General features: G+C 41.7%; 1 protein-coding gene across 5 annotated transcripts in view; it reads left to right on the top strand.

Annotated features, from left to right (window-relative positions):
- Positions 1 to 27,891, top strand: part of tln2b (talin 2b) — a 78,941-nt gene that overhangs the window by 37,059 nt on the left and 13,991 nt on the right. For 3 of the 5 annotated variants that reach the window (XM_029432989.1, XM_029432991.1, XM_029432990.1), the window contains 38 exons: positions 200 to 327; positions 617 to 680; positions 888 to 992; positions 3,019 to 3,174; positions 3,791 to 3,892; positions 4,006 to 4,082; positions 5,201 to 5,384; positions 5,862 to 5,975; positions 6,386 to 6,494; positions 7,121 to 7,329; positions 7,558 to 7,656; positions 8,180 to 8,347; positions 8,678 to 8,972; positions 10,145 to 10,311; positions 11,235 to 11,363; positions 12,488 to 12,601; positions 12,741 to 12,854; positions 12,973 to 13,107; positions 13,450 to 13,578; positions 13,715 to 13,817; positions 14,826 to 15,034; positions 15,475 to 15,594; positions 15,773 to 15,970; positions 16,470 to 16,609; positions 17,060 to 17,153; positions 17,593 to 17,682; positions 17,800 to 17,922; positions 18,530 to 18,673; positions 18,909 to 19,094; positions 19,220 to 19,360; positions 20,067 to 20,248; positions 21,632 to 21,764; positions 21,878 to 21,979; positions 22,094 to 22,264; positions 23,387 to 23,533; positions 25,736 to 25,837; positions 25,975 to 26,094; positions 26,745 to 26,891. In XM_029432989.1, the coding sequence (XP_029288849.1) occupies positions 200 to 327; positions 617 to 680; positions 888 to 992; positions 3,019 to 3,174; positions 3,791 to 3,892; positions 4,006 to 4,082; positions 5,201 to 5,384; positions 5,862 to 5,975; positions 6,386 to 6,494; positions 7,121 to 7,329; positions 7,558 to 7,656; positions 8,180 to 8,347; positions 8,678 to 8,972; positions 10,145 to 10,311; positions 11,235 to 11,363; positions 12,488 to 12,601; positions 12,741 to 12,854; positions 12,973 to 13,107; positions 13,450 to 13,578; positions 13,715 to 13,817; positions 14,826 to 15,034; positions 15,475 to 15,594; positions 15,773 to 15,970; positions 16,470 to 16,609; positions 17,060 to 17,153; positions 17,593 to 17,682; positions 17,800 to 17,922; positions 18,530 to 18,673; positions 18,909 to 19,094; positions 19,220 to 19,360; positions 20,067 to 20,248; positions 21,632 to 21,764; positions 21,878 to 21,979; positions 22,094 to 22,264; positions 23,387 to 23,533; positions 25,736 to 25,837; positions 25,975 to 26,094; positions 26,745 to 26,891 (5,250 nt within the window). The remainder of the gene's footprint in view (positions 1 to 199; positions 328 to 616; positions 681 to 887; positions 993 to 3,018; positions 3,175 to 3,790; positions 3,893 to 4,005; positions 4,083 to 5,200; positions 5,385 to 5,861; positions 5,976 to 6,385; positions 6,495 to 7,120; positions 7,330 to 7,557; positions 7,657 to 8,179; positions 8,348 to 8,677; positions 8,973 to 10,144; positions 10,312 to 11,234; positions 11,364 to 12,487; positions 12,602 to 12,740; positions 12,855 to 12,972; positions 13,108 to 13,449; positions 13,579 to 13,714; positions 13,818 to 14,825; positions 15,035 to 15,474; positions 15,595 to 15,772; positions 15,971 to 16,469; positions 16,610 to 17,059; positions 17,154 to 17,592; positions 17,683 to 17,799; positions 17,923 to 18,529; positions 18,674 to 18,908; positions 19,095 to 19,219; positions 19,361 to 20,066; positions 20,249 to 21,631; positions 21,765 to 21,877; positions 21,980 to 22,093; positions 22,265 to 23,386; positions 23,534 to 25,735; positions 25,838 to 25,974; positions 26,095 to 26,744; positions 26,892 to 27,891) is intronic. The other 2 variants (XM_029432993.1, XM_029432992.1) reach the window with 1 other exon arrangement.

Here is a 27,891-nt window from a genome sequence, read left to right as displayed (position 1 = left end):
AGTCATTCACTTAGAAGACATCCGCTCTGAAGCCACAGTGCATTAAAAGCACACAATGAAGTGCACATTATGGAGCTCTGTTGGGTGGATTTCGGATAATGCTCATGCCTTTTTGTAGTTCTATCCTTTTCCTGGATGTGTGATTCTGCCTCTCACTTGCTCTCCTCCCCCTCTCCCTCTCTCATCATGTCTCCTTCAGGCTAGGGATGATATATTGAATGGATCCCACCCTGTCTCCTTTGATAAAGCCTGTGAGTTTGCAGGCATCCAGGCTCAGATCCAGTTTGGACCCCACGCGGAGCACAAACACAAGCCTGGATTCCTGGAGTAAGTTGTCCTAATCAAGAATATGCATTGACACCAACATTTTACAATAAGTCTTTATGGCGTGTTGTACTTGTATATGTTAATTTCACAGCTGTGCTTACACAGTGGTTATCTCCGGCTGCTTCGGGGATTTCCTCAGAAAGCTCAGGGGTGTCAGCTGTTACAACTGTTTTCTGATATGTAGGCAGTGGGGTAAGAATGACCTCATATGTAGAGGTATGTTCACAGAAAAGGAAATGCCTGTAGCTCTAAAGAGTAACCTATGTAAAAATGTCACTTATCTCCAAAGCCTGAAGGAGTTCCTACCTAAAGAATACATCAAGCAGAGAGGGTCCGAGAAGAAAATATTCCAAGTATGTACATTACATCGGTCGAATGTCACATTTGAAAAGAAGAAAATTGTGTTTGAAACTGTGTGGCCCATGGGAAAAGTAATGTGTTCTATGTTGACGCATACTTTGACAAAATACAAAACCTGTAGAAGACATAACGTAACACATACTATATGTAATGATCAGTCAATCAAGGAGGTGGAGATGTAACTTCTGTTGTTTGTCCAGGACCATAATAGCTGTGGAGAGATGACGGAGATTGAGGCCAAAGTGAAGTATGTGAAGCTCGCCAGGTCCCTGATGACATATGGAGTGTCCTTCTTCCTGGTGAAGGTAAGAGCTAAAACATGCTTCTTTATACCAGTAAAGATGTATGTAAGCACAACACACGATATTTTTACATTCCCTCAAAGAAAAGACCATTAAAGGATAGTTACAAGTTGCATCTTATCTTTCTATGAGCAGTTTAATAGCATTGCATAAGATCTTAAAACACAGCAGCATTGCTAAAAAGAAGTTGAATAAGAGAAGAGACACAATCAACATAAACGTTTACAGACAGACTTCCTGGTTCAGCTTTTACCTCCAGGTTTGACTTCTTCTTTTAGTTTTTTTAAGTAATAGATAAATAGTTTCTTGCCTCGTTGTTGCTGTAATGCGTCAGATCTCAGCAGTTAACTTAAAGTGCTAATGCTACAATGTAACTGATATAAATGAGAGCCAACGGTATGAAAATGAAACCAGGATTTCCTTTTAGTAATTACAAAGCAATATCCATTTAATGATACATCGGGTTATAGAAAACAGGGACATTATGCTTCTTTGTTAATGAGCTGTGATTATTAAAAAAAAGCTGCTCCGATAGGCACTGTGCTGTCAAACAGGTATGAAATGCCTGTTGAAAACACCACGAAACTCCATTATCATATCAAATCAGAAGCTCCGGGGTGGAAGCTCGTGCGTCTGCAGCTAAGCAGCGCACTTACAAAAAGTATTTCACACTTTGAAATACTTGTGACACTAGAAATTCTGTTCTGTTCTGGTTTGGTAAACACAGAAGTGGAATGGAAGTGCAGCATGCAGCAGGCATTATAAAAGCTCTCTGACAGCAGCCTATTGGTTTTCAAATGTGCAGGAACAAACAGGGTAAAAGAGGAAGTTGTCTGCTGGGGGTCCTAATGGACGATAAATAGAATGTTTAGCCCTGAAATTAAAGCAGACTGCAGGGTTCAGAAGATCTTCGTGCGCAAGTGTGTGTGTGTGTAAGGAAGAGTGCGTGTGCATTTACATGTAAGATCTCTGTCTGTGTTCGATGCAGTGATGGAGATTTCAAGACGCTAAATAATTCACTCCAGCTGCACTTTGCTCTTGATGCTCGAAGAGGCAAAAGCACTGACCTGGCTTTGTTGAGGCACATCTGAGAGGTTATTGTAACCTTGTACTTCCCATCTGTCAATCTTTAATCACCGTAGGTCCTATTGCTGTAAACGTCACAGAAATGGAAAATACTGTACATGGGAAGTAAATGAGCCTGTATGTGTGTGTTGCAGGTGTTTAGTCTCCCCTTCGATTGTGATTTCTTGCACAAGCAAATTTTCCCCAAAGATAATCGAGGTCAAACCATTTAAAATAATATAATAGCTCAGCTACCCACTTCAGATTAGAAAATCAAACTTCCTGCTTGAATACAGCCTTGATAGATGGGACGTTTAAGTAATGTGACCTCAGACAATGGAAGTTTTTAATAAACCTTTGTACGAAGATATAATGAACATTGGGATAATGTTATCTGTCCTTGTGTTTAAGAGCCCTGAACATGGAAGCAGCTCAACTTATTGGCCTTTGTGCCATTTTAAGAGCTCTTGTCGGAAAAACAAACAAACAATAGCCCGGAGACATAAAATGTACGTATTTAGGACTCCCCGTCTCTACAAACCGCTAATTTTTGTGTCGTCCTCTGCACCCCTGGAGGGGAGCCAAGTGTAGGATCAGTCTCTGAAGTGAGCTGTAATAGATTTTCAGTGGGCAGACAGAGTGGAGGACATCGGAGCTTCTCAGCCAGAGAGCTGTTGGAAGCATCACGCTGGTGTGCCGACAGTGACTAAACCCTGTGGAGACCCTGCTCAATAAAGCAGCAGTTAAACAAGGCCGTACTCTGCTGGGTCAGTTCACAGCTGCCCTTCTCCTCCTACATTGGGAGCCTTAAGCCACGGACACAGCATGTGTGTTACAGCGGCACCAGCAGAATGGCACAACGATTTTGCGTTCGCACCTTCAATGAATCATCTTGTGTAGGTGTTTAGCACTGACGTAAATGTTGTCTGATTTTTTTTTTTTTTTTTTTTTCCCTATCTGACAGGAAAAGATGAAGGGTAAAAATAAGCTGGTCCCACGGCTGCTGGGGATAACCAAAGAGTCAGTGATGCGAGTGGAAGAGAAGACGAAGGATGTGGTGCAGGAGTGGCCTCTGACAACAGTCAAGAGATGGGCTGCCTCCCCCAAAAGCTTCACCCTGGTACTGTGTGACTCTCTGCATCAAGTCCTCAGCTTTACTTAGAGTCTGTCATACACTCCTATTTCCATGCACATATTCAGATATTCTGTGAGCGTTGTTTATTACAAGGATTCTGCATCACATATTCAATGTTTCCCCCGCTTCTTCATTTCCAAATACAAACGGCATCCTAAAAATGGTTGAGACCTCAGACTCAGTTTTCCGCTTGCTATCCAGCTACTTCAGAGTTAACGATGGATGCCCGGGGGAAAATCTGCACAATTTAGATTTATTATTTATCTGAAAGCTTTTTCAATTTTCTTTACCGGCCATGGGCAACAGTACTGTCTGTTTTCCTCCTATATTTAAAGATTTTTAAATTATGCAAATTCCAAAATAAAAAATACTCTGAGGTATATTTGCCAACATTGATTTAAACCAAAAATATTCACCCTTGCGTTTTAGCAGAAGGCTTTGAAGTGAGCAGTTTTGGGATTCACTACATCTCATTTTTAATCAGCTCTTTGGAGAAATGGGATGCGCCATTGAAGCTTATTAGGTATGGAATGTTTTAGCAGTGCCAGATGGATGTTAGAATACTGCCCTGAATCTCTGCTGTCTTCAATGCATTACAAAGGATTTCGGAGAGTACCAGGAGAGTTACTACTCTGTCCAGACTACAGAGGGAGAGCAGATATCCCAACTTATCGCTGGATACATTGACATCATTCTTAAGAAGGCAAGTTGTTAATAATTGAATGTAAAAACTTGAATGAATACATCATACATGTTATTCTCATTACATTCAGCCTACACTGTTGACGGTGATGTCTGTCGCTCTTCTCTCTGTAGAAGCAGAGTAAGGATCGTTTTGGCCTTGAGGGAGATGAGGAAGCAACCATGCTGGAGGAATCAGTGTCCCCAAAGAAGTGAGTAGTGCTCATGTATTATACCGTAGGAGAATATTGACCATTCTGATTCAGCATAACGCAATCTAGTTATTCTTCAAGAAACTAAACCTCACTGTTTAATTGTGAATGCAATTAAGTCTCCGCCAGCCCACCATAGTACCCTCAAGAGTGGATGAGTTAGAATGAAATGCAAGAACAGTCCTTTGAATTTTAAAATAAGATTAACGCTTCTCGATAATCCAGAATACAATTTGCCAAATTGCTTCCTTGTAATCTTTTTTTTATTTATTTATTTATTTTTTTATGCAAACCTCAACACAATACCTGCCTTAGCGTGAATACAAATATTATCATCTTACTTCACAAAAGAAAGCTGCATCACAGGTTAAGATATCATCTCTTAGGAAGATGTGTTATTCAGTCATTTTTATCTCCCAGCTGGGTGCCGTCTCTCCTGATTTTCCCATGTAGTTTAGTAACTAATGGATATTAAGGTAATGCTGATGGACCAGGCCTCTATCACACAGAGCTTGGAAATGTGTTGTCACTGGAAATCCACATGGCTCTTAATGAAACCACTCTCTGGCAGAATGGGGTATCATATTCCTGCTGCTTATGGGCCAATTGACTCATCTTGTGGTTCTCAGCACAAAAACATAATTGCTGCCTCTCAAAACAAGCCATAATTAACCAATAGAGTCAGAAGCATCTGTTGAGCTGGGCAGGGAAACAGACTTCCCCCCCCCCCCCCCCCCCCCGTACAATATTTTTTCTGACAATCCCTATTTACCGTGGCAACAGTTGTTTGCTTGATTGTTTTAATTATAATTTTGTAATTTAAATTAGTAATGGTTGCGTTATCATATGGGGAAATTATCTGAATTTAAAGATGCACAAAGGAAAATAGTCAACTCTACAACACCTTGATAAGTCTGTTTATATTAATGAATAGACGTACAGAAAATGTTACTGATCTGAACACGCATGCTTCCAATAAGTGCCTTAAATCCTTAGGTTTGAATGCATCCTGTGCATGTGTGTTGAATATACATACACACTCAAACATCTTCATGATTGACATATGTTTAATCATGAAATTCAACATGCACTTCCTATCTCTTGTTCTCTTCTATAAGGTCCACAATTTTGCAGCAGCAGTTCAATCGGGTGGGTCGTGTGGAGCACGGTTCTGTAGCACTTCCAGGTATAATTCGGTCAGGGTCTATTGGCGGCCCTGACACCTTCAATATGGGTACGATGCCGTCTGCCCAGCAGCAAATCACCACGGGGCAGATGCACAGAGGACACATGCCCCCACTGGTAAGTTAGAGCATTTGCACTTTCAAGAAAACATGGTGTCCTGGACAACTGTCATATTCCTTCTTTGTCACCATTTAACATGAAATGGTAGCATCCGGCCTCAGGCTGCTAAACTGCGTGTGCACAAAAAAAAAAAGAATGAACTGAGGGAATGAGAAAATGATACATCACTGCCGCTCAGTTCACTAATGTTTTTGAAAATAACAGAACACAGTGTCGAGGTACATTATGTAATATCATGTAAATCTAATCTGCGGCGTTTGAAACATTGTTTGTAGTCCCTGCTGTCAACAATGAACCACAATGAACAATATGAAATGGGCTGTGAGTGAGGAAGTGGAATGAAAAGTTCCTCATATTTACACTCATCCGTCTGCTGTGGATTAGAGACATTAGATTGTAAAACACAATACATATGATGTATTTAGATTGCTTTTGTCATTAGCACTCTGTGTCTCTGTTGTTTGTTGTTGTCAGAGTCTGGCCCAACAGGCCTTGATGGGGACCATAAACAGCAGTATGCAGGCTGTGCAGCAGGCTCAGGCTGACCTGAGATATGTAGATAACCTGCCTCCACTGGGCCATGATTTGGTGAGTCTCCTTCCCACTTACTACAGTTTTCAGAAATATTTCAGAATAGAAGCAGCATGGATAGATACACAACTCCTCCACATCCAATCATTTACATCAATTCCTCGAGTTCCACTTTCCAGACACTCATGAATATTTGTTTTCTGCAGCCTCTGGTTTTGCAAAGCAAAAAACAGATTAGATCGAATTAAGCATTTGCCTCACATCAAAGTCCATCATATTTCTCAAATATAATTAGGAACACCAAACTGGCTATAAATACGGCGGCTGTATTTAATGCTTAAGTATTTCAAAGCCGTAGGTGTTGTACCGCCCTAGTCCTTTAATCCTGCACAAGAAAGTTTATATGAACTGAAAATCTCCCACTGTGATGAAAGCCAATAGCTCTCCTTTTCCTCCTCCAACGAAAGGCGTCCAGGGTTTGGGTTCAGAACAAAGTGGACGAATCGAAACATGAAATCCACTCTCAGGTTGATGCCATCACCGCTGGGACAGCATCTGTGGTCAATCTCACTGCAGGTGAGTGCCCAGAAAAATACTAAACAGTTTCTATTCATCTATTTCTACACTAGAATTGAGGCTTATAAAGTCTGCGCTGGACAAGGCTCCAAGGGAAATTGCCAATTTATTAATAATATTGTTTATTGTAACCTCAAGGTGTGAATCAATAAAAATGTTTTCCAAGTCAGCGTTAAGCCCTCACTGATGATAAAGAAAAGCGCATTTCCAATTTGTCCCCTAATAGGTATTTATACTGATAAATACATTTTGAAATTGGTATCCTGTAGCTCAACTAACTGCTAATGTCTCTCTCTGCCTCCCTTGGTACAACGCCAGTCAAGTTCCAGCCAGGCTTTTTGTGGGTGTTAATCTTACCTCACCATCTGTTTGGTTGCACTTATACTCCCTCCATTTGCTAATACAAAGTTTTTCTTCTTCACGGCCACTTGCTTCATCAACGTACTCATCTCTGTGGAACCATCTTTAATAGGCTCTAATTATGACACTGATGTGTGTGTTACAGCATATGACATGCAAGCCGCAAGCTGCCCCGTGTATTAGCTAAATCCATGTGGTGGCAGCACACCAAATTAAGATGCACAGCAGAGGCGTAGTTTGTAACTTTAGCGCTCCATCATTCACAGGTGAGCCCACAGACACCGACTACTCAGCGGTGGGCTGCGCCATCACAACCATCTCCTCCAACCTCACTGAAATGTCCAAGGGTGTCAAGCTGCTTGCGGCATTAATGGATGATGAGGTGGGCAGTGGACACAAGCTCATGGGCGCTGCCAGGATGCTGGCAGGAGCTGTGTCAGATCTGCTCAGATCTGTTGAGCCTGCAGCCGCTGAGGTGAGACGCCCACTGATGTAGTACTAACTTGGACTCCTTCCTCACACTGTAATCCTGATAGCCACAAAGCCACATACACTGTTGAACTGCATTTTGTTTGATTGTTGATCAGTGTCCCAGTGAAGATGAAGGTATTCTGGGATGATTGTATCATAAATAATTCATGTGGGCCTGTGTGAGAGCAGACCAGGCCAGAGTAATGAATGTGGTGATGTCATTCTCGTACAGCCCAGACAGACAGTGCTGACTGCAGCAGGAAGCATCGGACAGGCCAGCGGGGACCTGCTCCGTCACATGGGGGAGGGCGAGACCGATGAGAAGTTCCAGGTTGGACGCCACCCACACACTGTTTCTATGACACTGCCGGCCAAACAGGAAGACACATATTCTCAGGCCCCCTATAAAAATGTCAATACATACTCAAGTAAACACCTCAGGCTCTACTTTTAGACTGTTCATTTCATAACAAAGTGTCAGAAGGAGAGTTGTTAGTAGTAAAACAACATCTCGTCTCAGACATCCATTAACACAAAGTTATCTGTAGCCTTAAAGATCTGCTTCATTTATGCTTTTACACTGGAATACATTTACCTGCCACACACTCATGGCCTTTGACATCACATGGTTCAAAATGCTTTACTATATATCAGATATCATTTATTCACCATCTCCCTCTTGCTTAAGGTATTGTTACAGTTACACTGCTGTTGTTCTTTGTGCATTTGATGTCCAGCATTCACTCTATCAACTAAACAAATTGAGTTAAAAACATTCACTCTTCTGGTTCCTTTGCTCACATGTGCGCAGCTGTGCTGTGTGTCAGTGAACGACATTGATTAATATGTTGCAGGACACCCTGATGAATCTAGCCAAAGCAGTGGCCAATGCAGCTGCTATGTTAGTCCTGAAGGCCAAGAACGTGGCCCAGGTGGCCGAGGACACCGTATTGCAGAACCGGGTGATCGCAGCTGCCACTCAGTGTGCCCTGTCCACCTCTCAGCTGGTCGCCTGCACCAAGGTACTGGTTTTAAAATGGTTCATCTCAGTAGCCAAGTAGATAAAGGACATACCAACATGCAGGAGATCATCCAAGTATGATGTATGACACTGACCATTGCAGCTATGTGCAATATTGAACAGGTCTTTGTGTCATATTCTGAACAAAATAAGTGACTTTTCTAAATCAGAAACTAACGAATAAGAATTTAATGTTTAATTTTAAAGGTACGAGGTTTTGTACTTGGTTATATGAAACAAACAAGAATTAGTGCCATATAATCTGTCAGATATCATAAAAAGTCTTCAACTCTTGTAACTCTTCTTCTGCTGACGACTGTGTGTGGTGCAGGTGGTAAGCCCGACTATAAGCTCCCCAGTGTGTCAGGACCAGCTTGTCGAGGCCGGTAAGCTGGTGGACCGCTCCGTGGAAACTTGCGTCAAGGCGTGCCGCTCAGCCAGCGACGATGGGGAGCTGCTGAAACAAGTCGGGGCAGCAGCCGGTGTGGTGAGCCAGGCCCTCAGCGACCTGCTGCAGCACGTACGCCACTACGCCACCTGCGGAGAGCCCATCGGACGTTACGACCAGGCCACAGACACGATCATGAATGTGACAGAAAACATTTTCACTTCCATGGGTGATGCTGGTGAGTACAAAGAGAAGTAGAGAACCTTGAAGGGGAAATGCTTTCAATTGAAGTGGTTTAGTGTCAGTTTCTGTTTACTCACAACAAGGACTAAACAGATGTCAGGTGATTTGAATGGAAAAACTGCTTTCACTTGACTTATTGTTTTGACTACATGGGAGGGCATTTAAGATATTGCCCTTGTTTTTGTCCATGTCAAGAGATCTAAAAAATCATTTTGAAGCGTGGTCAAAGCTCAGGCTATTTGTTATGGTTTGAGCCATGAGGCTGAAGAATTTCCAAATCCTAACCAATTCTCAAGGGGTTGTTGTACATGTCATCCAAAACCACTACAGAGCTCCCAGTCTGGTCCCAATCAGCATCAGACAGGCTTTGAAACTTAAAAGGAAACACATGACCCGGGCATTTTTGGAAGGACAAACTTTTTACCTTCTATAAATCAACATGAGGAGGAAAAAAAAGAAAATCTTTAGCAATAGATCAGCGCTCAGTGATTAGAGTCCATTCTACAGATAGTGCATTGGTTTATTCCCAAGGCCATCGGATGTAGGTTGTAAAGCACCTGGATGTCTTGTCTTTCACAGACTTCTCTGAGTTATTTCAAGCTGGAGGTGGGTGTTTGGGAAACATAGCTTTTTATAGCAGGTGTGTGGGGAGATGTTTCATATATTCCAAATACGTTGATTTGTGTAAAAGAGGATGATTCACTAGAAAACCTTCAGCTACACAAGTTTATGAAGGTTGAAACAATGATGCGATTAAGCAAGACTTAGACACTTACAGAAATGTCTTAGTGATGCATTAGGGTTGGGTGATATATATATATATATATATATATATATATATATATATATATATATATATATATATATATATATATATATATATATATATATATATATATATAAATACAAATATGTGTGTGTATATCATGAGATGATATTATGAGTATCCTGTCATACCGTTTCTACTTCTACAAAATTGTTTTCCCTTTAATATCTCTGGTTTGTTAGGCTCAGTGTACAGGACATGTCTTTGTTTTTTATTCATGTCACCTAGTTTGTACATGTACAGAGGCTCCAAATCAGCTTTGCAATATGGGTTTGTCTTTGTCCTAGCTGTGTGGGGCGTCTGCCTTTATGTGCTTGGTTATTGTCTGTATGTGTAAACAGGCGAGATGGTGCGTCAGGCCAGGGTGTTAGCACAGGCCACCTCAGACTTGGTCAACGCCATGAGATCTGATGCAGAGGCAGAAGTCGATGTTGACAACTCCAAGAAACTGCTGGCCGCCGCCAAACTCCTGGCCGATGCCACAGCTCGGATGGTAGAGGCAGCTAAGGTAAGAGTGGAAGAGGTTTACTCTCACAATGTAATGCAATACATATGATTTATCATTTGCTTAAGCATTTAACTTGCATACCGTCACCTTCTTAAACTAATGGCCTAAGTCACAACGACATGTTCGTAAATTGGCCTAAGTAATCTAATCCTCTTATGTTACATAATTGACACAGTGTTATGTCAATAGTCATATATTGTCATAACCTTTTTGTGTGAAATGATTAATAAATATTCTATATTTGGTTCAGTTTTTTAAAATGTGACATGGGCCATTAGTTTAAGAAGACAATATATACCTCAATTTAATAACCTAATCTAATAGCTTCTGCCATTATTACATTCATTTGTATGTCTTTTAATTAGTCATCAGTTTGATCCACAACTGGTGACTGTTTCTTTTTTAATCAGCTCTACCACAGTGTTCTTCTCTGTCTTATGTCACAGTGTATGAATCAAAGATCAACTGAACTGAAATGCTTTCATTTGTTAGACTACATATATTGGCTTTACTGTATGCACTAGCTACCAGCATCATTTCACATCTGAAATAAGGAGGTCTTTATAAGCCCCGGGCACTATCGAGCAGAATACTATCAATGTGAAATACCCAGGCAAGTGTAACGCTGCCTATTGCACATTAGATGTTTTTGATATGTGACACATTAATCACCACATCACTGCCATTATCAAAGAGGAAGTGTGAATCTGGCACCGACCGTTTCCTTGGAAACTGCCAGAAAGCAGACGGAGCTAAATCCCTTTTTGCATCTATTGCACAATGTGTAACCAGAGTTGTTAAACTTTCATTGCTGAGGTCTGAATAGCTGTTGTTATATACTATATTTGTGTTTGCGCCTGTGTGTTTATGTGTGTGTGTGTGTGTGTGTGTGTGTGTGTGTGTGTGTGTTTATGTGCTCTCAGGGGGCGGCTGCTTACCCAGAGAATGAGGATCAGCAGCAGAGGCTCAGAGAAGCAGCTGAGGGGCTACGTGTAGCCACGAATGCTGCAGCTCAGAACGCGATAAAGAAAAAACTGGTCAACAGGCTAGAGGTGAGTCACTGGAGTCTACATGTTCTCATCTATGTGTTGTTTGACCTTGATCAAAACACAACACTCTTTCTTTTTTTTTCTCCCTTTTCCACATTTCGTCATCCCTTTAGTACAAACAGGAGAAATAAATGGAGAGTTTCAACATTCGTCTAAAGGAAACACATGCCACAATGAGAACAATGAAATGCCTCAGCAGTCATTTGTACAAATACAGCCCATTTAGTATATTGGTCTGTGTTGTTTCTCTTTTCCCATAGCAGTGAGCTATAAATCCCATTAGTTCTGTAAATGAGCTATCGGAGTATAAAGATCTGTGTTTAGCCCTTGGTATCAGTTCACCCCTAATGACTACCCCCCTCTTAGCTGCAGAGCGCCCAATGTTCAATTTCCTAGTCACATAAAGTATGCATTACCCAGGGCTGGGATCAGCCTGCTATCAGTCCGCCTCCTTTCATCAGATGGTCACAGTAATGGTGCTAACGGTCGCCTCCATCGAGGAAATGTGTGAGCCATTGAAGACCAAAGTGTCATGAATCTGCAGGTGTGCATGTAACAATTATCACAGTCACTCCTTAAAACACCATTAATCTTACTTCTGACACACTGTCATTCAGCTGCTGTGCTGTGCTTTTATTTAAAAGTATATAGGAGTAAAAAAACAGAGAGCACACTACAACACAGGTAGACAATTCCACTCCTACGTATCATGTCAATTCTACATTCAGTTTAGTCTTTTCTCTTTCAGTATAATGACATCATGTATTCTGGCTCTTTTATCATCCTCGCCTCCTCATCCGCTCAACAAGGAATCTCTTCTCCCTCTGTTTTCAATCTTGTCATCCCTCTTATCTTGCGTCTATGAATTAATGTAAACTTAGCAGTATTATTTTCAGTGCTTTTAGTTTTGGAAACATACCAAGTGAAAGATTGAGCACTGCAATCCCACCCATTTCTCTCTTCTTACAAATGGTTTGGTTGTTTGTGACCCCTCTTAGTTTTATTAGTACAACTCTGTCTGAGTACAGAATATGACCAAATAATACTGCACAGAGTAAAAGTGACTCTCAGCCAGACGCCAGTCTCTTACTTAAGCCTAATGATTTCCATTTGTATCTTCTGAACAGATAGCTGCTAAGCAGGCAGCGGCTGCTGCTACCCAGACCATCGCAGCTGCCCAAAATGCTGCTGCTTCTAACAAAAATACCGTCTCACACCAACAGCTAGTACACAGCTGCAAGGTATAATCATATGCTCTTTTTTACTTATGTATACAACAACAACAAAAAGAATCCTTATAATGTATAGTATATGCACTTCTTTCTGCCAATCATGATGATGTGGATATGAAGAATACATTCTAGGTGTGTTTCAATGCAGGGTGTTGCAGATAGCATTCCCCAGCTGGTGCAGGGGATGAGGAGCAGCCAGGCCCAGCCCGAGGAGCTTGGTGCCCAGCTCACCCTCATCATGGCCAGCCAGAGCTTCTTACAGGTCAGACCTTTCGCCAGTCAGCAACCATCAAACTCTTTGTCATCAGATACACACACAAAAACTGCTCATTAAGTGCTTATGAATTTGTGGTTGTTGTTTTTCTGTCACCATCGCTCAGCCCGGGAGTAAGATGGTGACGTCTGCAAAGTCAGCAGTTCCGACGGTGGCTGACCAGGCTGCTGCTATGCAACTGGGCCAGTGTGCCAAAAACTTGGCTACCTGCCTGGCCGAGCTCAGGACGGCCACCCTGAAGGTATCTATATATATATATATATATATATATATATATATATATATATATATATATATATATATATATATATATATATATATATATATATATATATATATATATATATATATATATATATATATATATATATAACACTGTTCGAGATAGCAGGAGTCGCCTCACTAATGCAGGAAATGTGTTGCCGTCTCTTGTTTGTTGTAAGGCTACACTTGGGTAAGCCCAGTTCTTTGATCTCATTAAGAGATACCAAGCTCAGAATATACATAGGCTGGCATCCTGTCTGCGATGCATAATGAATGGGTGCATGAGAGTAACATTTATGTGTGTGCGTGTCATTTGAAGGCCCATGAAGCCTGTGGTCCACTGGAGATAGATTCAGCCCTCAAAACTGTCCAGACACTGAAGAGTGAGCTTCAGGATGCAAAGATGTCCGTCATTGACGGCCAACTCAAACCTCTTCCTGGGGAGTCGGTCAGTACACAACAACATCTTCCTTGAAGTTCAGTTGAAACATTATACTGTAGATATCCGACTGTAGAAAAAGGAACATGATGCGATCACAACTCTGACTAACATGGTTTATGTGTGTGTTCTGTTGCTCACGCAGCTGGAGAAGTGTGCTCAGGATTTAGGAAGTACGTCTAAGGCTGTGGGCTCCTCCATGGCCCAGCTGCTGACATGTGCTGCACAGGGCAATGAACATTATACAGGTAAGAAAAGTGTTTTCGACACAGGTTTCAGAGTCTAAAGTAGCAGCTTAGTTAAATAATGTACTTCTGTATAGAGTAGTTACATTGCCAGAATGGATATGTGGATTACTGACTGTAATTCTTTATGGGAAATAAATTGTGTCAAGTGGGAGTGTGTGGATGAAGCAGGCAGAGAAAATGATGATTCCTTTATTTATTTGTCACTATTGCCTTAAACGGAACCCTTTGAATCCAGCGTGGCTTGGCTGATTTGCCATCAATTCTGGCCCAATTGTGGATCTCACGGGAGGAGAGATGAAGACAGATGGAGAAAAGCATTTCTAACAACGAATGCTCCCAGGCAGCACTTCATGCTGTGGCCCACAGTGCTGCTCCCTACTCGTTAATCTTATTTTCACTAGATTTAACATTCCATCAGCAAATGGCTCCACTTGGCTGGTTAATGCAATTTGATGCAATTTGCTGCTTTTCTTCTCGGCTCTGTGTATAATAAGTTAAGGGCACCTCCCATGTGGAGCCATATTTCTTATATTAACTCATTTATTTAAACAATGAGAGCGTTTCGGTAGCACAGTTTGTTCTCAGTGTGGTACGGCTATCTCCTGCCAGCTGATTTGCACAATGCAATTACAATTATAGTAAAGACAGGAAATACACACACCTCTCAGTTTGTATTGCTTAAACAGGACTGCTGCACAGTAAAACTAATGAGAATTAAATTAATGTTTAGTAATATGTCAGTTTCAATTTCTACAGAAGCATAGTTACTTACTCTAACTCCATGGAGCAACACAGGAGAATGTAAACATCATATTTCCTCTCTCTGTACATGATTACACATGTGTAACATGTACTGAGGTGAAGGCTGCATCACTTTTTACTATTATTTACTACTATAATATATACTGTTATCATACGGATATTACTTGGTTTGCTTCATGATATTCTCTCCGTCTTTGTCCCTGTGATCGAAATTATTCATTGTAATTTCAACGTGGTTGTTTGCAGGTGTGGCTGCCAGAGAAACGGCACAGGCTTTAAGGACATTGGCTCAAGCAGCCAGAGGTGTGGCAGCCAGCACCAAGGAGCCCCAGGCTGCAGCTGCCATGCTGGACTCAGCCCAGTGTGTCATGGAGGGCTCGGCCATGCTGATCCATGAAGCCCATCAGGCCCTGGTTCACCCAGGGGATGCTGAGAGTCAGCAGAGACTGGCACAGGTAGCACAACTCTCAGTAATATATACTCCAGAGGCAGTGATGTTCATATAGCCATCACATTGTTCCTCTCAGGAGCCTCTCTCTCTCTATGTCTCCTCTACAGATTTATTAACATTTCTCCTTTCTATAACAATCATCCACCTCTAAGCGTTGCTATTTTCTCTCTGCTCTGTCTCTCGCCTGGTATTCCTCTCTCAGGAGTGCTAGAGTGAAAACTGCTCATTCTCCTGCAGCCCTTCAGGGGATAAACATATTGTTTGGCATAGATCTGTGACAGCAGCATAAATTAGTGGCAAGGATTATTGTGCACCACTGTGAGCCCAATTTGCATTAGAGATATTTTACCCCTTATAGATTCGCTCTGGAACTTTGCATTGTGTAGCACAGATGTTACAATGAGTAACGGCAGTCCATTGACAGAGCATTGTGCTGTGTTTCAGGTGGCCAAAGCTGTGTCGCACTCCCTAAATAATTGTGTGAATTGCCTGCCAGGCCAGAAGGATGTTGACATGGCCCTCAGGAGCATCGGTGAGGCCAGCAAGAAGCTGCTGGTGGACATTGTGAGTTCCATCTTTACTTGGGGATTTTTAGTATATTTAATATTTGCACAAAAACATCTGTACTGAACACATATATTAAAATAGCACATCATTACTGAATATGTTATTTCCATTTCACTTGATCATCTGTTTACTGTACTGGAGTATGCCTTAATTGGTGTGTGTCATGTCTTTGAAGCTCCCTCCCTGCAGTAAGACATTCCAGGAGGCCCAGTGTGACCTGAACCACACAGCAGCTGAACTCAACCACTCTGCAGGCGAGGTCGTCCACTCCTCTCGTGGAACGAGCAGCCAGCTGGCTGCGGCCTCAGGGAAGTTCAGCCATAACTTTGATGAGTTCTTGGATGCTGGCATTGAGATGGCAGGACACACCCAGGTAGGTTTCATGATCATACAACCCCCTACACACTCCATTAAAACAGTTCAACGGTAAACTACATTCAAACCTTTGATGAACAAACGCAAAACTCTTCAATGCTGAGTGGCCCAGATCATATTTCTGTGACCCCTTATTACTGAAGCTAGATAAGTCATTTGTTAATCAGACCTTTTCATCTAATTCACTTTGTCTTATTAATGTCCCCAAGAGCACTAACACAGTCAGATGTAATGAGATCTCGTGATGTTCTCGTTCTGGTTATTTTGCTCATTCATTTGGAAAGATCGTCTGGGATTGGAGTTGATGTAGCATGACACCCAAGCTTTAATCAGGCTCTAAGCAGCCTACTGAGTGAGGAAAGAGGATATAGGCGGAGGGACACATTAAATACATTCTTTACAATACGTTATCCCTTGGCAGCTCTTGCCGATACAGTAAATTACTTAAAATCCATCTTGAAAATCCACTGTATTGTTCTTTTTCCTTGCCTGTGCAGAGCAAGGACGACCAGATCCACGTCATTGGTAATCTGAAGAACATCTCCATGGCGTCCAGTAAGCTGCTGCTGGCTGCCAAGTCTCTGTCTGTGGATCCAGGTGCAGCCAATGCTAAGAATCTTCTAGCTGTGGCAGCAAGGTTCGATAAGTTGCAGATAGTGTCTGATTTGTATCAGAAAATTCTATTTTCTCAGTATTTGCTAGTAAAATGAACCATTTTAAAGATAATTCCGATTCTTGCTGCATTTATGTCCCCCAAGCTGTGTCTGTTCGGCATTGCTAGAGGGAGGTACGTAGTGAGAAGCCAACAGCTGGTCCCTCAGGGCATTGGGCCTGACTGACTTCTCTCTGTCTAATTAGGAAGATGGAAGTCTTGGCTAGGGCCTGTCTGTGCTCAGCAAGGCTGAACACAAACTCAAGTGAATCTCAGCACTCCTGTGTGCCGAGTTAGCCTATCGCAGTGAGAGACCAGCAGTGTCATGCTTGAATAGGGGAGCTAAATGCATGTGTGAGTGAAGCCAGGCTGTGCATGCATGCGGAGGACACATGTGAGAGCTAAAAAGCCTTTGTGGCTGTGTTTGTGTTGCAGGGTAGTGACAGAGAGTATTAACCAGCTGATCACGCTCTGTACCCAGCAAGCAGCAGGACAAAAGGAGTGTGACAACGCCTTGAGGGAGTTGGAGGTAGCCGTCCTCACATACACTGTACCACACACAGACTCTCCTTCTCTTCAGGCCTGTTTTCTGTTGCCTGTACATGCCTGTATGTTTTTTTTTATCAGTGACGCTAGCTGCATCCTTTCACCCTTTCCTTCTATCTATTTTGCATTTGAGCCATTAATTGATGGACATTAAATTCAGAACAACAGTAAGTGCATTAGTGACACTGGTTGAACTGGAGCATGTTTGCGTACTGGAGCCCACATTCACTTATACTCGTATAACTGAAACCGAACTGTGCATTTTAAAGGCTTGACTGTCATAATTTATCAAGGCAGTATGTTATCAACAGTTTTTTTCTATTTCTAAATTAAGTGGCTGATAAAAGTGTAATATCATAGCAGGAGTGTTCAGTTGTGTGTCCATCGTAGTTTAAGTGCTTATCATCTCTGTCTGAGCACAGGCTGTCAGAGGGCTCCTAGATAACCCCAACGAGCCTGTCAATGAACTGTCCTACTTTGACTGCATCGAGAGCGTCATGGAGAATTCAAAGGTACAGGCTTTCAAAATGTTTGTGTGATCTATATACTTTAACCATCAGATATATTTTACATAGTAGGCAGATGAAGATCTAATTTGTTCACGTCTTCTCTATTTCCGTACGCCTCAGGTCTTAGGCGAGTCGATGGCAGGTATTTCACAGCACTGTAAGACGGGTGATGTATTGGCCTTCGGGGAGAGCGTGGGCTTGGCGTCCAAAGCTCTTTGTGGGCTGACGGAGGCTGGAGGACAGGTGAAATCACAGCATTGTACTAACTACTCACACTGAATTACCATGCTTCTGCTTTCATCTGAACTCTCTGCTCTTCTGCACTTTTTTTCTGCTTACTTTGTTTGTTTTTGTATTAGACTTAATCATGTTACATTTCAATTAGGAAGAACAAATTGTCGAGTATTTTTTTCAAGGTTGATACAGCCCTAATAAACAATAAATTAAAAATACATTAAAACATCTTGACATGGTGGAATCCATTAATAAATGCTATTGAGCAGGCCCCAACAGTGAGCCAGGTTTCATTGGCTCCTTTTCCTGAAGCTGTAAAATAACATCCTCACCTCCTATGCAATATTCAGTTGCCTTCTCCGTAAAAAAGGGCACTCACTGACGGATCTTTTGTTCCCTCTGCAGAAAGCTCCCCTGTTATGCACAATGTATACAATATGAATCTTATGTATGTATCTATGCATGTTCTTACATATGTAAGTCAGAGAATGTGGACAGCATGTGGGGTATCTTAGCTTGTCTGGGACAACAACTGGGATCATGCGAGACAAATAAAAGTTGTCGAGTGGCAAACTGATACATTTATATAACTCTGTTTTTGTTGTCTTCCCTGTAGGCCTCTTATCTTGTAGGTGTGTCTGATCCCAATAGTCAGTCAGGCCACGAGGGGCTGGTGGATCCCATCCAGTTTGCAAGGGCCCACCAGGCTATTCAGATGGCTTGTCAGAACTTAGTGGACCCAGCCAGTAGTCCCTCACAGGTAAGACGGTCTATGTGGGGCTTGAAATCACTACAGGATGATTCCCTGGCATATGGGGAGTGAACCTGGGACAGTAGTGTTTATACATAGATCTATTGTGACTGATTAAATGGATCGTTAAGTTTGAGAACCTTAAACTCCACCTGGATGTTGTAAATAATTTGCTCTGCACACACCTCACCAGAATGCCTGATTTCATGCAACTCTGCTTCCTAATTGTTTTTTCTTTATTTAGATCTTGTCCGCGGCAACAATAGTAGCTAAGCACACCTCAGCTCTCTGTAACGCCTGCCGCCTGGCTTCTTCTAAAACCTCCAACCCCGTGGCTAGGAGACAGTTTGTCCAGTCAGCCAAAGAGGTGGCCAACACCACAGCCAACCTTGTCAAAACCATCAAGGTCAACTCTCCAACTGATCAAAACGTTGAGTGTAAATTTGTTACAGAATTCTTTCGTCATGCGAGAAGCTGTGAATGTGTGTATAATTCAGCCGCTTACAAAAAATATAGGAAATGGACAAATATTCACAGGCTGTTGTCTTGTTTCAGGGCTCAGATGGGGATTTTTCTGACGACAACAGAAACAGATGCCGTGTTGCTACGACCCCACTCCTCGAGGCTGTAGAAAACCTGTCAACTTTTTCCAACAACCCTGAGTTTGCGAGCATCCCAGCGCAAATCAGCAATGAGGTATTCATCTATTTTGATGCTTGTTTGTAATGCCCTGTTTAGAACATTCTTTTCTGCACTTCCTAATGATTTAGCTGAATGAAAAAGAATGGCAATCTTTCATCCGGTTCTCACAAACATCCAATTAGTCATTTCCCCCCAATCCCCATCCTACAGACTATATTGAAGCTAGTCTTCAGAGAGATTCCATGAATATGTTTGTGACTTCTGCACTCAATCCCCTTCAAACAGACACTTTTATATGAGTCAACACAGAAAGGTTTGTACAGTGAGCATGTTAAGGAATTAGATTGAGGTCCAATGTTCCCTTTTCTTTTAATGTCAAAAAAAAGAAAGAGAAAAATGGATTTTTCTTTTTCAATCTGAGCGGAGCAGTTCTCGCACGGTCCTCTAAAAGCTTTATGGCTGTAATCTGTTGGAGGGCAGTGTTTAACGGCCCTCCTTCTCAGCACAGCTGCTCTAATCTTCAGCTTGTTAATCTAATTGTCGAGGGAGGCTTTGGCTCGGATCATAAAGACTGAAGGTGTTTCTTCCTGCATCTGTGTAAAGCAGCCTTTCTAATCTCATCCCTCCCTTTGATTGCACCTTTGATCTCTCCCAGGTAGTCAAGGAATATTAACACCTCTGTCATACCGATGTGGCCGGCTCCTGTTGAGCTTCTACCTTAGCTGTTGTTTCACCTGCACTAATCTTTTCATTTCCACAGGGCTCAGCATCTCAGGAGCCTATTGTGCGTTCAGCACGCTCCATGCTCGATAGCTCCACTTACCTTTTAGAAACAGCCCGCTTGCTGGTCCTCAACCCCAAAGATCCTCCCACATGGTCCATACTGGCCGGCCACTCCAGGACAGTCTCTGACTCCATCAAGAGTCTCATCACCTCCATCAGGTTGGTATTAATCTCATTTTCTGCCACATCTGTCTCCACAGGATTATCCTGAATCTAAAGTTTATTATGGTTACTCACAGTTAGAGGAATAAAATGTTTCTGAAGCCAGAGGGCTTACTGTGATATCTGCTCAGCTAAGCAATAAATTGCCACATTAGTTTATACCTGCTGAGATTTCCACTGCCTTGTAATAGATTTAGTTAACACCTGTAGAGCATTGGTTTGATAGTGAGCCACAGTGGATCAGCAACACATTCTATCACAGGTAGTACCCCACCCACTTCTATCTCCATCATCATCCTCCAATCACATGCATATACTATGCACACAGCAGCTAAGGTTCAACATAGACTGCATTTGATTATAATTGATAAATAATTGATTATAATTATTGGTTAGAAATGTATTTTAGTTCACCCCTCTCCTTTCCTCCACTCGGTCGCCGCCCTTCGTGAAGTACAGCGGAGGAGGGAATGTGAATGTGCAAAGCAAAAAAAAAAAAAATTGTAATAAAAACAAAACTTTAATTTTTTTTATTTATTGCAACAATTTACCTACAAACAATTTTGCGACCCCCTTGCAGTACTTCCGCGGACCCCCTGATAAAGCAAAAAATAAATAAATAAAATGTTTTGTTGCATTGTGCATTCACATTCCCTCCTCCGCTGTACTTCACGAAGGGTGGCGACACACACCTACAGTCAGAGACAGAGAGTGGAGGAAAGGAGAGGGGTGAACTAAAAATGTACCCCCCCCCCCCCCCCCCCCCCCCCCCCGTCGCACGGACCTCTTCAAGCCTCTTCTATACAATATATTCAGTAGGGGGTCCCTACACCACGCTACACCAGTCCTTTTTAAACGTTGAGGACTCCTGCTTTAAAGGAATAAAACAAATGTTTATTTGCTCTGTTTCCAAGAGTTAAATGTTAAGATTGATACCAATCTCATGTCTATATGCTGAATATGAAGTTAAGACTAACGGTTGATTAGCTTAGCTTAGCATAAAGATTGAAGTGTTCGCGGGTTGCCTGGTGACTTCATGGTGATGACAGGACCCGTGGCCAAAATAAATCTGTAAAACTACATCTTCTCTATTCTACATTTCGGGGGTTTTCTGCAGATATAACGGGTTACTCAGTAAACTTTAGGGTTAGGGTTATGGGATGTGGATTTATTTTTTAACCTTTGGACAGAGCCAGGCTAGCTGTTTCCCCCTTCTTCCAGTCTATACGCTACGCTAAGCTAATCGGCTTTATAAAAAGTGGAAAAATGTGTGGATTGTTTTTTTGCATTATTTATACAGTTAGATGTATTTAATATTTATTGCACAATAATGTAGAACTATATTTATACATGTATTTTTTTCCACATTTCTTGTAACAGGGACAAGGCACCAGGACAGAGGGAGTGTGATTACTCCATTGATAACATCAATAAGTGTATCCGGGACATTGATCAAGCTTCCTTAGCTGCGGTTGGGCAGAGCTTACCCTGCAGAGATGATATCTCCATGGAAGTGAGTTCAAGTGCCTCATCAGCTCTATCTTGTTCGAGAGAAAGAACTTAATGGCATATGTAGTCTTTCTGTTGTGACTTATACCATAATTCTCTGCCGTTGTAACTCACCAGGCACTCCAGGAGCAGCTGACATCCTCTGTGCAGGAGATTGGGCATCTGATTGATCCCGTCTCCACAACGGCCCGAGGCGAAGCTGCCCAACTAGGACACAAGGTGCTGGTCTGACCATTCATCCCTTCATCCGCTCTGGAAAATCCCCTTTCTGTCTGTTTTCTATCTTGTGATCCAATCCTTCCTCAGACAGCTCTCTTACACATATTCTCCCAGGTGTCCCAGCTGGCAAGTTACTTTGATCCACTCATTGTGGCATCGGTGGGCTTGGCCTCTAAGCTGTATGACCACCAGCAGCAGATGACCATCCTAGACCAGACCAAGACCCTGTCTGAGTCTGCCCTGCAGATGCTCTATGCTGCCAAGGAAGGCGGGGGAAACCCAAAGGTGCTAACCATTTCATATCGCTACAGTGTGTTGAGCCTATCATGACCTCTATTTCAAGGGTCACCTGAGATATTAAGCTAATTTTCAGCAGGTTAAGACCGTAATGCAGTCATATTGTTTCCAGTGTTTATTTTCTTATTAAAGAGGATCATGAAGAACTTCCTTCTGCCTCAGTTTCTGTAACTCTCTATTATATTTTCTTTCAACTGTAAGTGTTTCTGCTCGTATCAAACTAAGAACAAATCTAGATTTTATGGTTCTCTATTATTATTTCTTTAATTGATTTTAAGATTTTAGTATTTTTTAAATTAAAATAACTTCTATTCCCATTATCAGGTGATGCTGCTGTTCCTCAAACTCGGCTGTCATAAGTAACATTAATAAAATATCCTCGTAAAGGAATTTATGTTGTCTTGTAAGATTATCTATTTACCCCTGCCTACATTCTTCGGTGTACAACTGTAGGGAATTTATGTCCGTGGAGAAAGTGAAAGGGTGTTGGCTTCTGACCTCAGATGCCTAGTTACCAAACTTTTTGATTTTATGTTTAATAAGTCTCAAATGATCTCCACTGACGTTAACAATTAAAATAAATAACAGAGTAGAAGAGAATGGAGCTGCTGCATTGTTATTTTATGTGCATGTGCAAATATGGGCACTCATTTTAATATTATTATTATTATTATTATTATTATTATTCAGTGGGGTTTTTCCGTCTTATGTTATGAATTCTATATATTCTATTCCATCTTATTTTTTTATTTTATAAAAAAAAAAAAAGTATCATCTTTTATCTGTATGGAAAGTACTTTGTGCTGCATTTCTTGTATGCAAGGTGCTATGCAAAAAGCTTATTATTATTATTATTATTATTATTATGATGATGATATATAAGCATTACTGGTGCATGGCATGTGGACTTTGTTACATTTTTAACTTGGGAGTTTGAATTATTAAAAAATATAGTAGTACAAGTCCAGCCTGGTGAAGTGTCCTCTACTGCGACACTGCATACTTACCAGCTGTAGGGAAACTCTAGAGCTGTTGTCAAGCTGATAAATTTCCTTCTGGCTAGACCAAGACAGTGTCACGGAAACGTTAATCAGCTGGCTATATCCCCAGGCATACCACACCCACGATGCCATCTCTGAAGCATCCCAGTTGATGAAGGAGGCGGTGGACGACATCATGGTGACTTTGAATGAGGCTGCCAGTGAAGGGGGCATGGTCGGGGGTATGGTGGAGTCCATCGCTGAGGCCATGGGCAGGGTGAGTAAGAGTGTGTTTGTGTGTGTTTTGATAGGGAATGCTTGTATGTGTGATACGATCTCATGAGAAGTCTGCTCAGGTGGTTTTAAATGGATTCCAGGTTGACACTTATTCCCCATCTTATTTGACTGAAGGCAAAATGAGCTTCCCCTGTAAGAGTAATTCCACGGTGAGTGTGCAGAGTGCGTCCTTGTCAGTGACTCATTAGTCCGGTGGATGACAGGTTTTAAATCCACAGCCCACTAGTGATGTTAGCTGTCACTCATCCTGCTGGGGGACATGTCACTGTGTTGCCAGTGCAGTTAATAATTGACAATGATCTGCTCATACTCACACATATCCACTTGGCTCAGATTTTATCTTTCATTTTTAGTTTTCTTCCTTGTGTTTTTTATTTTTATTTTACCCCCAGCTTAAACATGAAAGAGCAACCATCATTAAAACCCAATTAGAATCTACAAAGTGGCACCATTTTACAAGAATGCATACATTAAAAAGGTTTATATGTTCTCACTAATGGCTTTTTAATTGTATAAGAAATTATATATCAATTAACATGTAATATAAAAAGAACTTGGGTTGCCAAATGGTGTGCATCCAATATTGATATTGCCAGAATAGATTGATTTTATCTTTGTAGCGGCCTCCTAAATTAATCACCCTAAATTTGGACTTTCCCCTACAATAATGTAGCATCTAGATCACAGGTGGGGAACCTCCGGCCTCCGGGCCATATACGGCCCGCGAGACCATTTGATCCGGCCCTCGAGGTAATTCATAAAAGCATGCAAAGTAAAATAAAATAAAATAAATAAATCTAGACAGCAATAGACGGGCGATTGACTGTTTTTCCCAGCCAAGGTCAGGGTCCTTGAACACAACACAAGCGGAGTTTGGCCCAACAAGCAGCTCTCTGCAGAGCAGAACATACAAACATGGAAAGATAGAGAGGTAGACCACCACACCAAGAACAGACTGTTCCACCACTGCTGTGCAATATTCACTTTGTTTTCTATCAACCACTTGGTACTTATATTATTTTTTTATTCTATTTAATTATTGTGTACTGCCAGTTTTACTTCATATGTTATTTTGCTGTGACAAGATACATTTCCCCGTTGTGGGACCAATAAAGGATTGTTTTCTGATAAAACAGAAAGATACACAGATTAAAAAAAAAGTTGCTTTTTTGCAGCAAAAACACTATGGCACACTGGCAGAAAAAACTGCCAGGTGAACTAAGATGATACAAAAATAAACTGTACAGCAACTCAAAGTAACATAATGTGACGCCAGAAGAGGAGGAAGCCCACAGACTCTCAGGATGGGGCGTTCTTATAGACTGGAAGCAGTCGCCAGCTGCCTCCAATTTCATGATGTCCTCCAGCTCCAACCAACCAGGACCCAGGAGCACTGAAAGACACGACAAACACAACACAACACAGCCAACAACACAACACACACATAAGCCCCTAGCCAAGGTACCAAGGTACTATATACTATAGCTATATGTTTTTGTTGAAAAATAAAATGATCAGTGCTCTCTGGTGGATAAACTGTATATTGGAGACACTGTTAATAAATCATATCTTGGGCATTTCTCTACTGCTATTTCTTGCTGCTTATCAGCCAACACATACAATAGATTGATACATAGCTTTACGATAGCTAATATTGAACTATACTGTATATTGTCCCTGACAGATTTATTGTTCAGCTACAGTTTGGTCTGTAGCTGTCTTCCAAGATGCAGAGGGATAAAAGATCCATTATCCATTAGTAATACCTACATGAAAAAAACAAAACAAAGCAAGCTGCATTGGCAGGCGATCAACGAATGTGATCCTTCGCTTCAATGTTCACTGACAACCTGGCAAACCAAAAGCTCCTCATATATTAACATCTTTATTCTAATCTATAAAGCATGTATACTATAATACAGAATGCAGAATAATATAATACAGAAATATTAAGGTTCTTACAGATCAGGCCTTAAAAGAATGGTGGAAAAATTATTAACGATTAATAGAAAAAGTAAATAAAACCTCAAAGCCCTTTTTATAGTCTGCTTTATTGTAAAGTGGTACCAAACTAAATCAAAAGTCTCACCTATAGGAAATTCGAGCACCTAGTGTAAAAACACAGGATAGCAATGCACTATGTACTGTGGATAGATACGTACTAAAGGGTTCATCTTCACAGCTGGATGAAGGAACACCTCCTGAGCCTGAGGGCTCCTTTGTGGACTACCAGACCACCATGGTAAAGTTCTCCAAGGCCATCGCTATCACTGCGCAGGAGATGGTGAGTTAGATATTAATGCCTGCCTCTGTGTGCTTTCCATTACATTTCCAATCTACAATGACAATATTTGTCAGTAGGGCTGGAGCAACATCAATCTGTCTCTGCTAATGATGTATGTTCTCTCTCTCTCTTGCCAGATGACTAAGTCGGTAACATGCCCTGAAGAGCTTGGTGGCCTTGCCTCTCAGGTGACAGTGGACTATGGACAGCTAGCACACCAAGGACGCCTTGCTGCAGCCACTGCAGAGCCATATGAGGTGAGAAGCCATGCTTGCTGTCCTATGTCACAAAAAAAAACACTCACTATGAAAGATTTAACACATCAAGCCGTATATCTTTTTTTTGCAATTGTGCCTCTGAAGTCTGTATTTTGCACCAAAAATGCTTTTGGGTGTATTTACTCCCACACTGATCAGAGCAGATGTGTGCTGTTCTTTGAAATGACGCCCCTTCCTCAAGGCTGCTTCTGACTGTGTGAGATCAGACAGAAATATACCCCTCCAGCATCCACACAGTCTTTCCTTAAAGCCTTTCAGTGTAGTCCAGAGGAAAGCAATGTGTGGAAACATTGAACTAATAAGCACACAGCTCTTATCAATATCTTGTATATAACAGGCTGCTAGAAACCCTGCCGGTTACCATAGCGACATTGTGCCTCTAAGTACAAGTCTAAAAGCCTATAGTGATGCTCATAATGAAGTACCACCCACCCGTGAATCTCAGTCTGTAAATTTAAGGTGTAGTGCCAGCTTTCCCTCTCTCTCTCTGAGGGTACTTGAAATCATTATTCATCCACCCGCTGGATAAGAGACACACGCCAGTTAAGGACATGATAGTAATTGCATCGTACAGTCACAACAATGAGAAGATGGATGAGATGTAAGTCGATGCCTGGTTATGCTTTCAGGTTGGTTTCCAGATAAAGACACGGGTGCAAGAGCTGGGTCACGGCTGTATCTACATGGTCCAGAAGGCCGGAGCCCTGCAGCTCAGCCCCACTGACAGCTTCTCCAAAAGGGAGCTCATCGAGTGTGCCCGCGCAGTCACAGAGAAGGTAAGCTATGTGGACTGAAACTGGTACAGCATCTTTAACTCTTGCAGGAGGAAGCTTTATATATATATATATATCTTGCTTTTTTCAAGGGAAGTCTATTTTTTGCTCTCGTTGTGTGCCATTTCTGCTGATAGATGTTTGGAAGCAGCTCAGCATTAGCATTTTTATTGAAATAATCTCCCAGTACAGTTGCTGTATATGTACTTATTTAAATAAAGTGATAGAGAACATATAGGTGTGTGCAATTGCAAGATTTAAGACGAAGCAGTTAAGGTGTGAATAATTGATTACTATTCTGTGATGCATGTGATTTTAATTATTATTATTCATTATTATTACTATTAAGGTGTAGGTTTATGCTTAATGTTGAGCTACTATAGAGTCAGAAGAATATACTATATGTTATTTGTAGGTGCTTTACTGTATGATTGTAACAGTCATGCAGGTCATGAGAGCATGCTCTCCTGATCACCCCCACACTGTGCCGTTAATGACAATACTAATGTCTTCCTGTTGCGACCAAGGCAGCAGCTCCGAGGCTATGATTTGGTTCATGGCTCCTACCAAACTTGAATAATTTGTGGTCTCATGTTTGCTGATACGTGAAGACTGTGCCTCGTTAAAATGCACCTCTCAGGGCTTTCCATTTGTTTAGGAGGGATGGGCAGACAGCAGTCTTCAAGGGAGATGCGAGTTTTGCAGAGTCAGGCCCATTGGCTTAATGTGATTGTGCAGCAGACTCTGATTTGATGCATGCTTAACCCTGCTCTCTCGTCTCACTCCCAGCATCCTGCTTTAATCCAGCTAGACCATGACTTTCACTCTAAATATTTACACCCTCACTCACCTGATTAATAAAGGCTCCGCCAACATCCTACAGAGAAGAAAAGCTGCTGGATAATCATTAAAAATATGCACGGCACACAGAAACTAGGGTTATTTTTAGCTTGCTTTTAACATCTCTGAAAACAGCGTGTTTGAAGGACCTCTCTGCGTATCT

The sequence above is a fragment of the Cottoperca gobio genome, chromosome 6 (genome assembly GCF_900634415.1).
Source record: "Cottoperca gobio chromosome 6, fCotGob3.1, whole genome shotgun sequence".
Classification (NCBI taxonomy): domain Eukaryota; kingdom Metazoa; phylum Chordata; class Actinopteri; order Perciformes; family Bovichtidae; genus Cottoperca; species Cottoperca gobio.
Note: the sequence above shows the minus strand (reverse complement) of the source record. Positions and strands in the feature narration are given on the sequence as shown.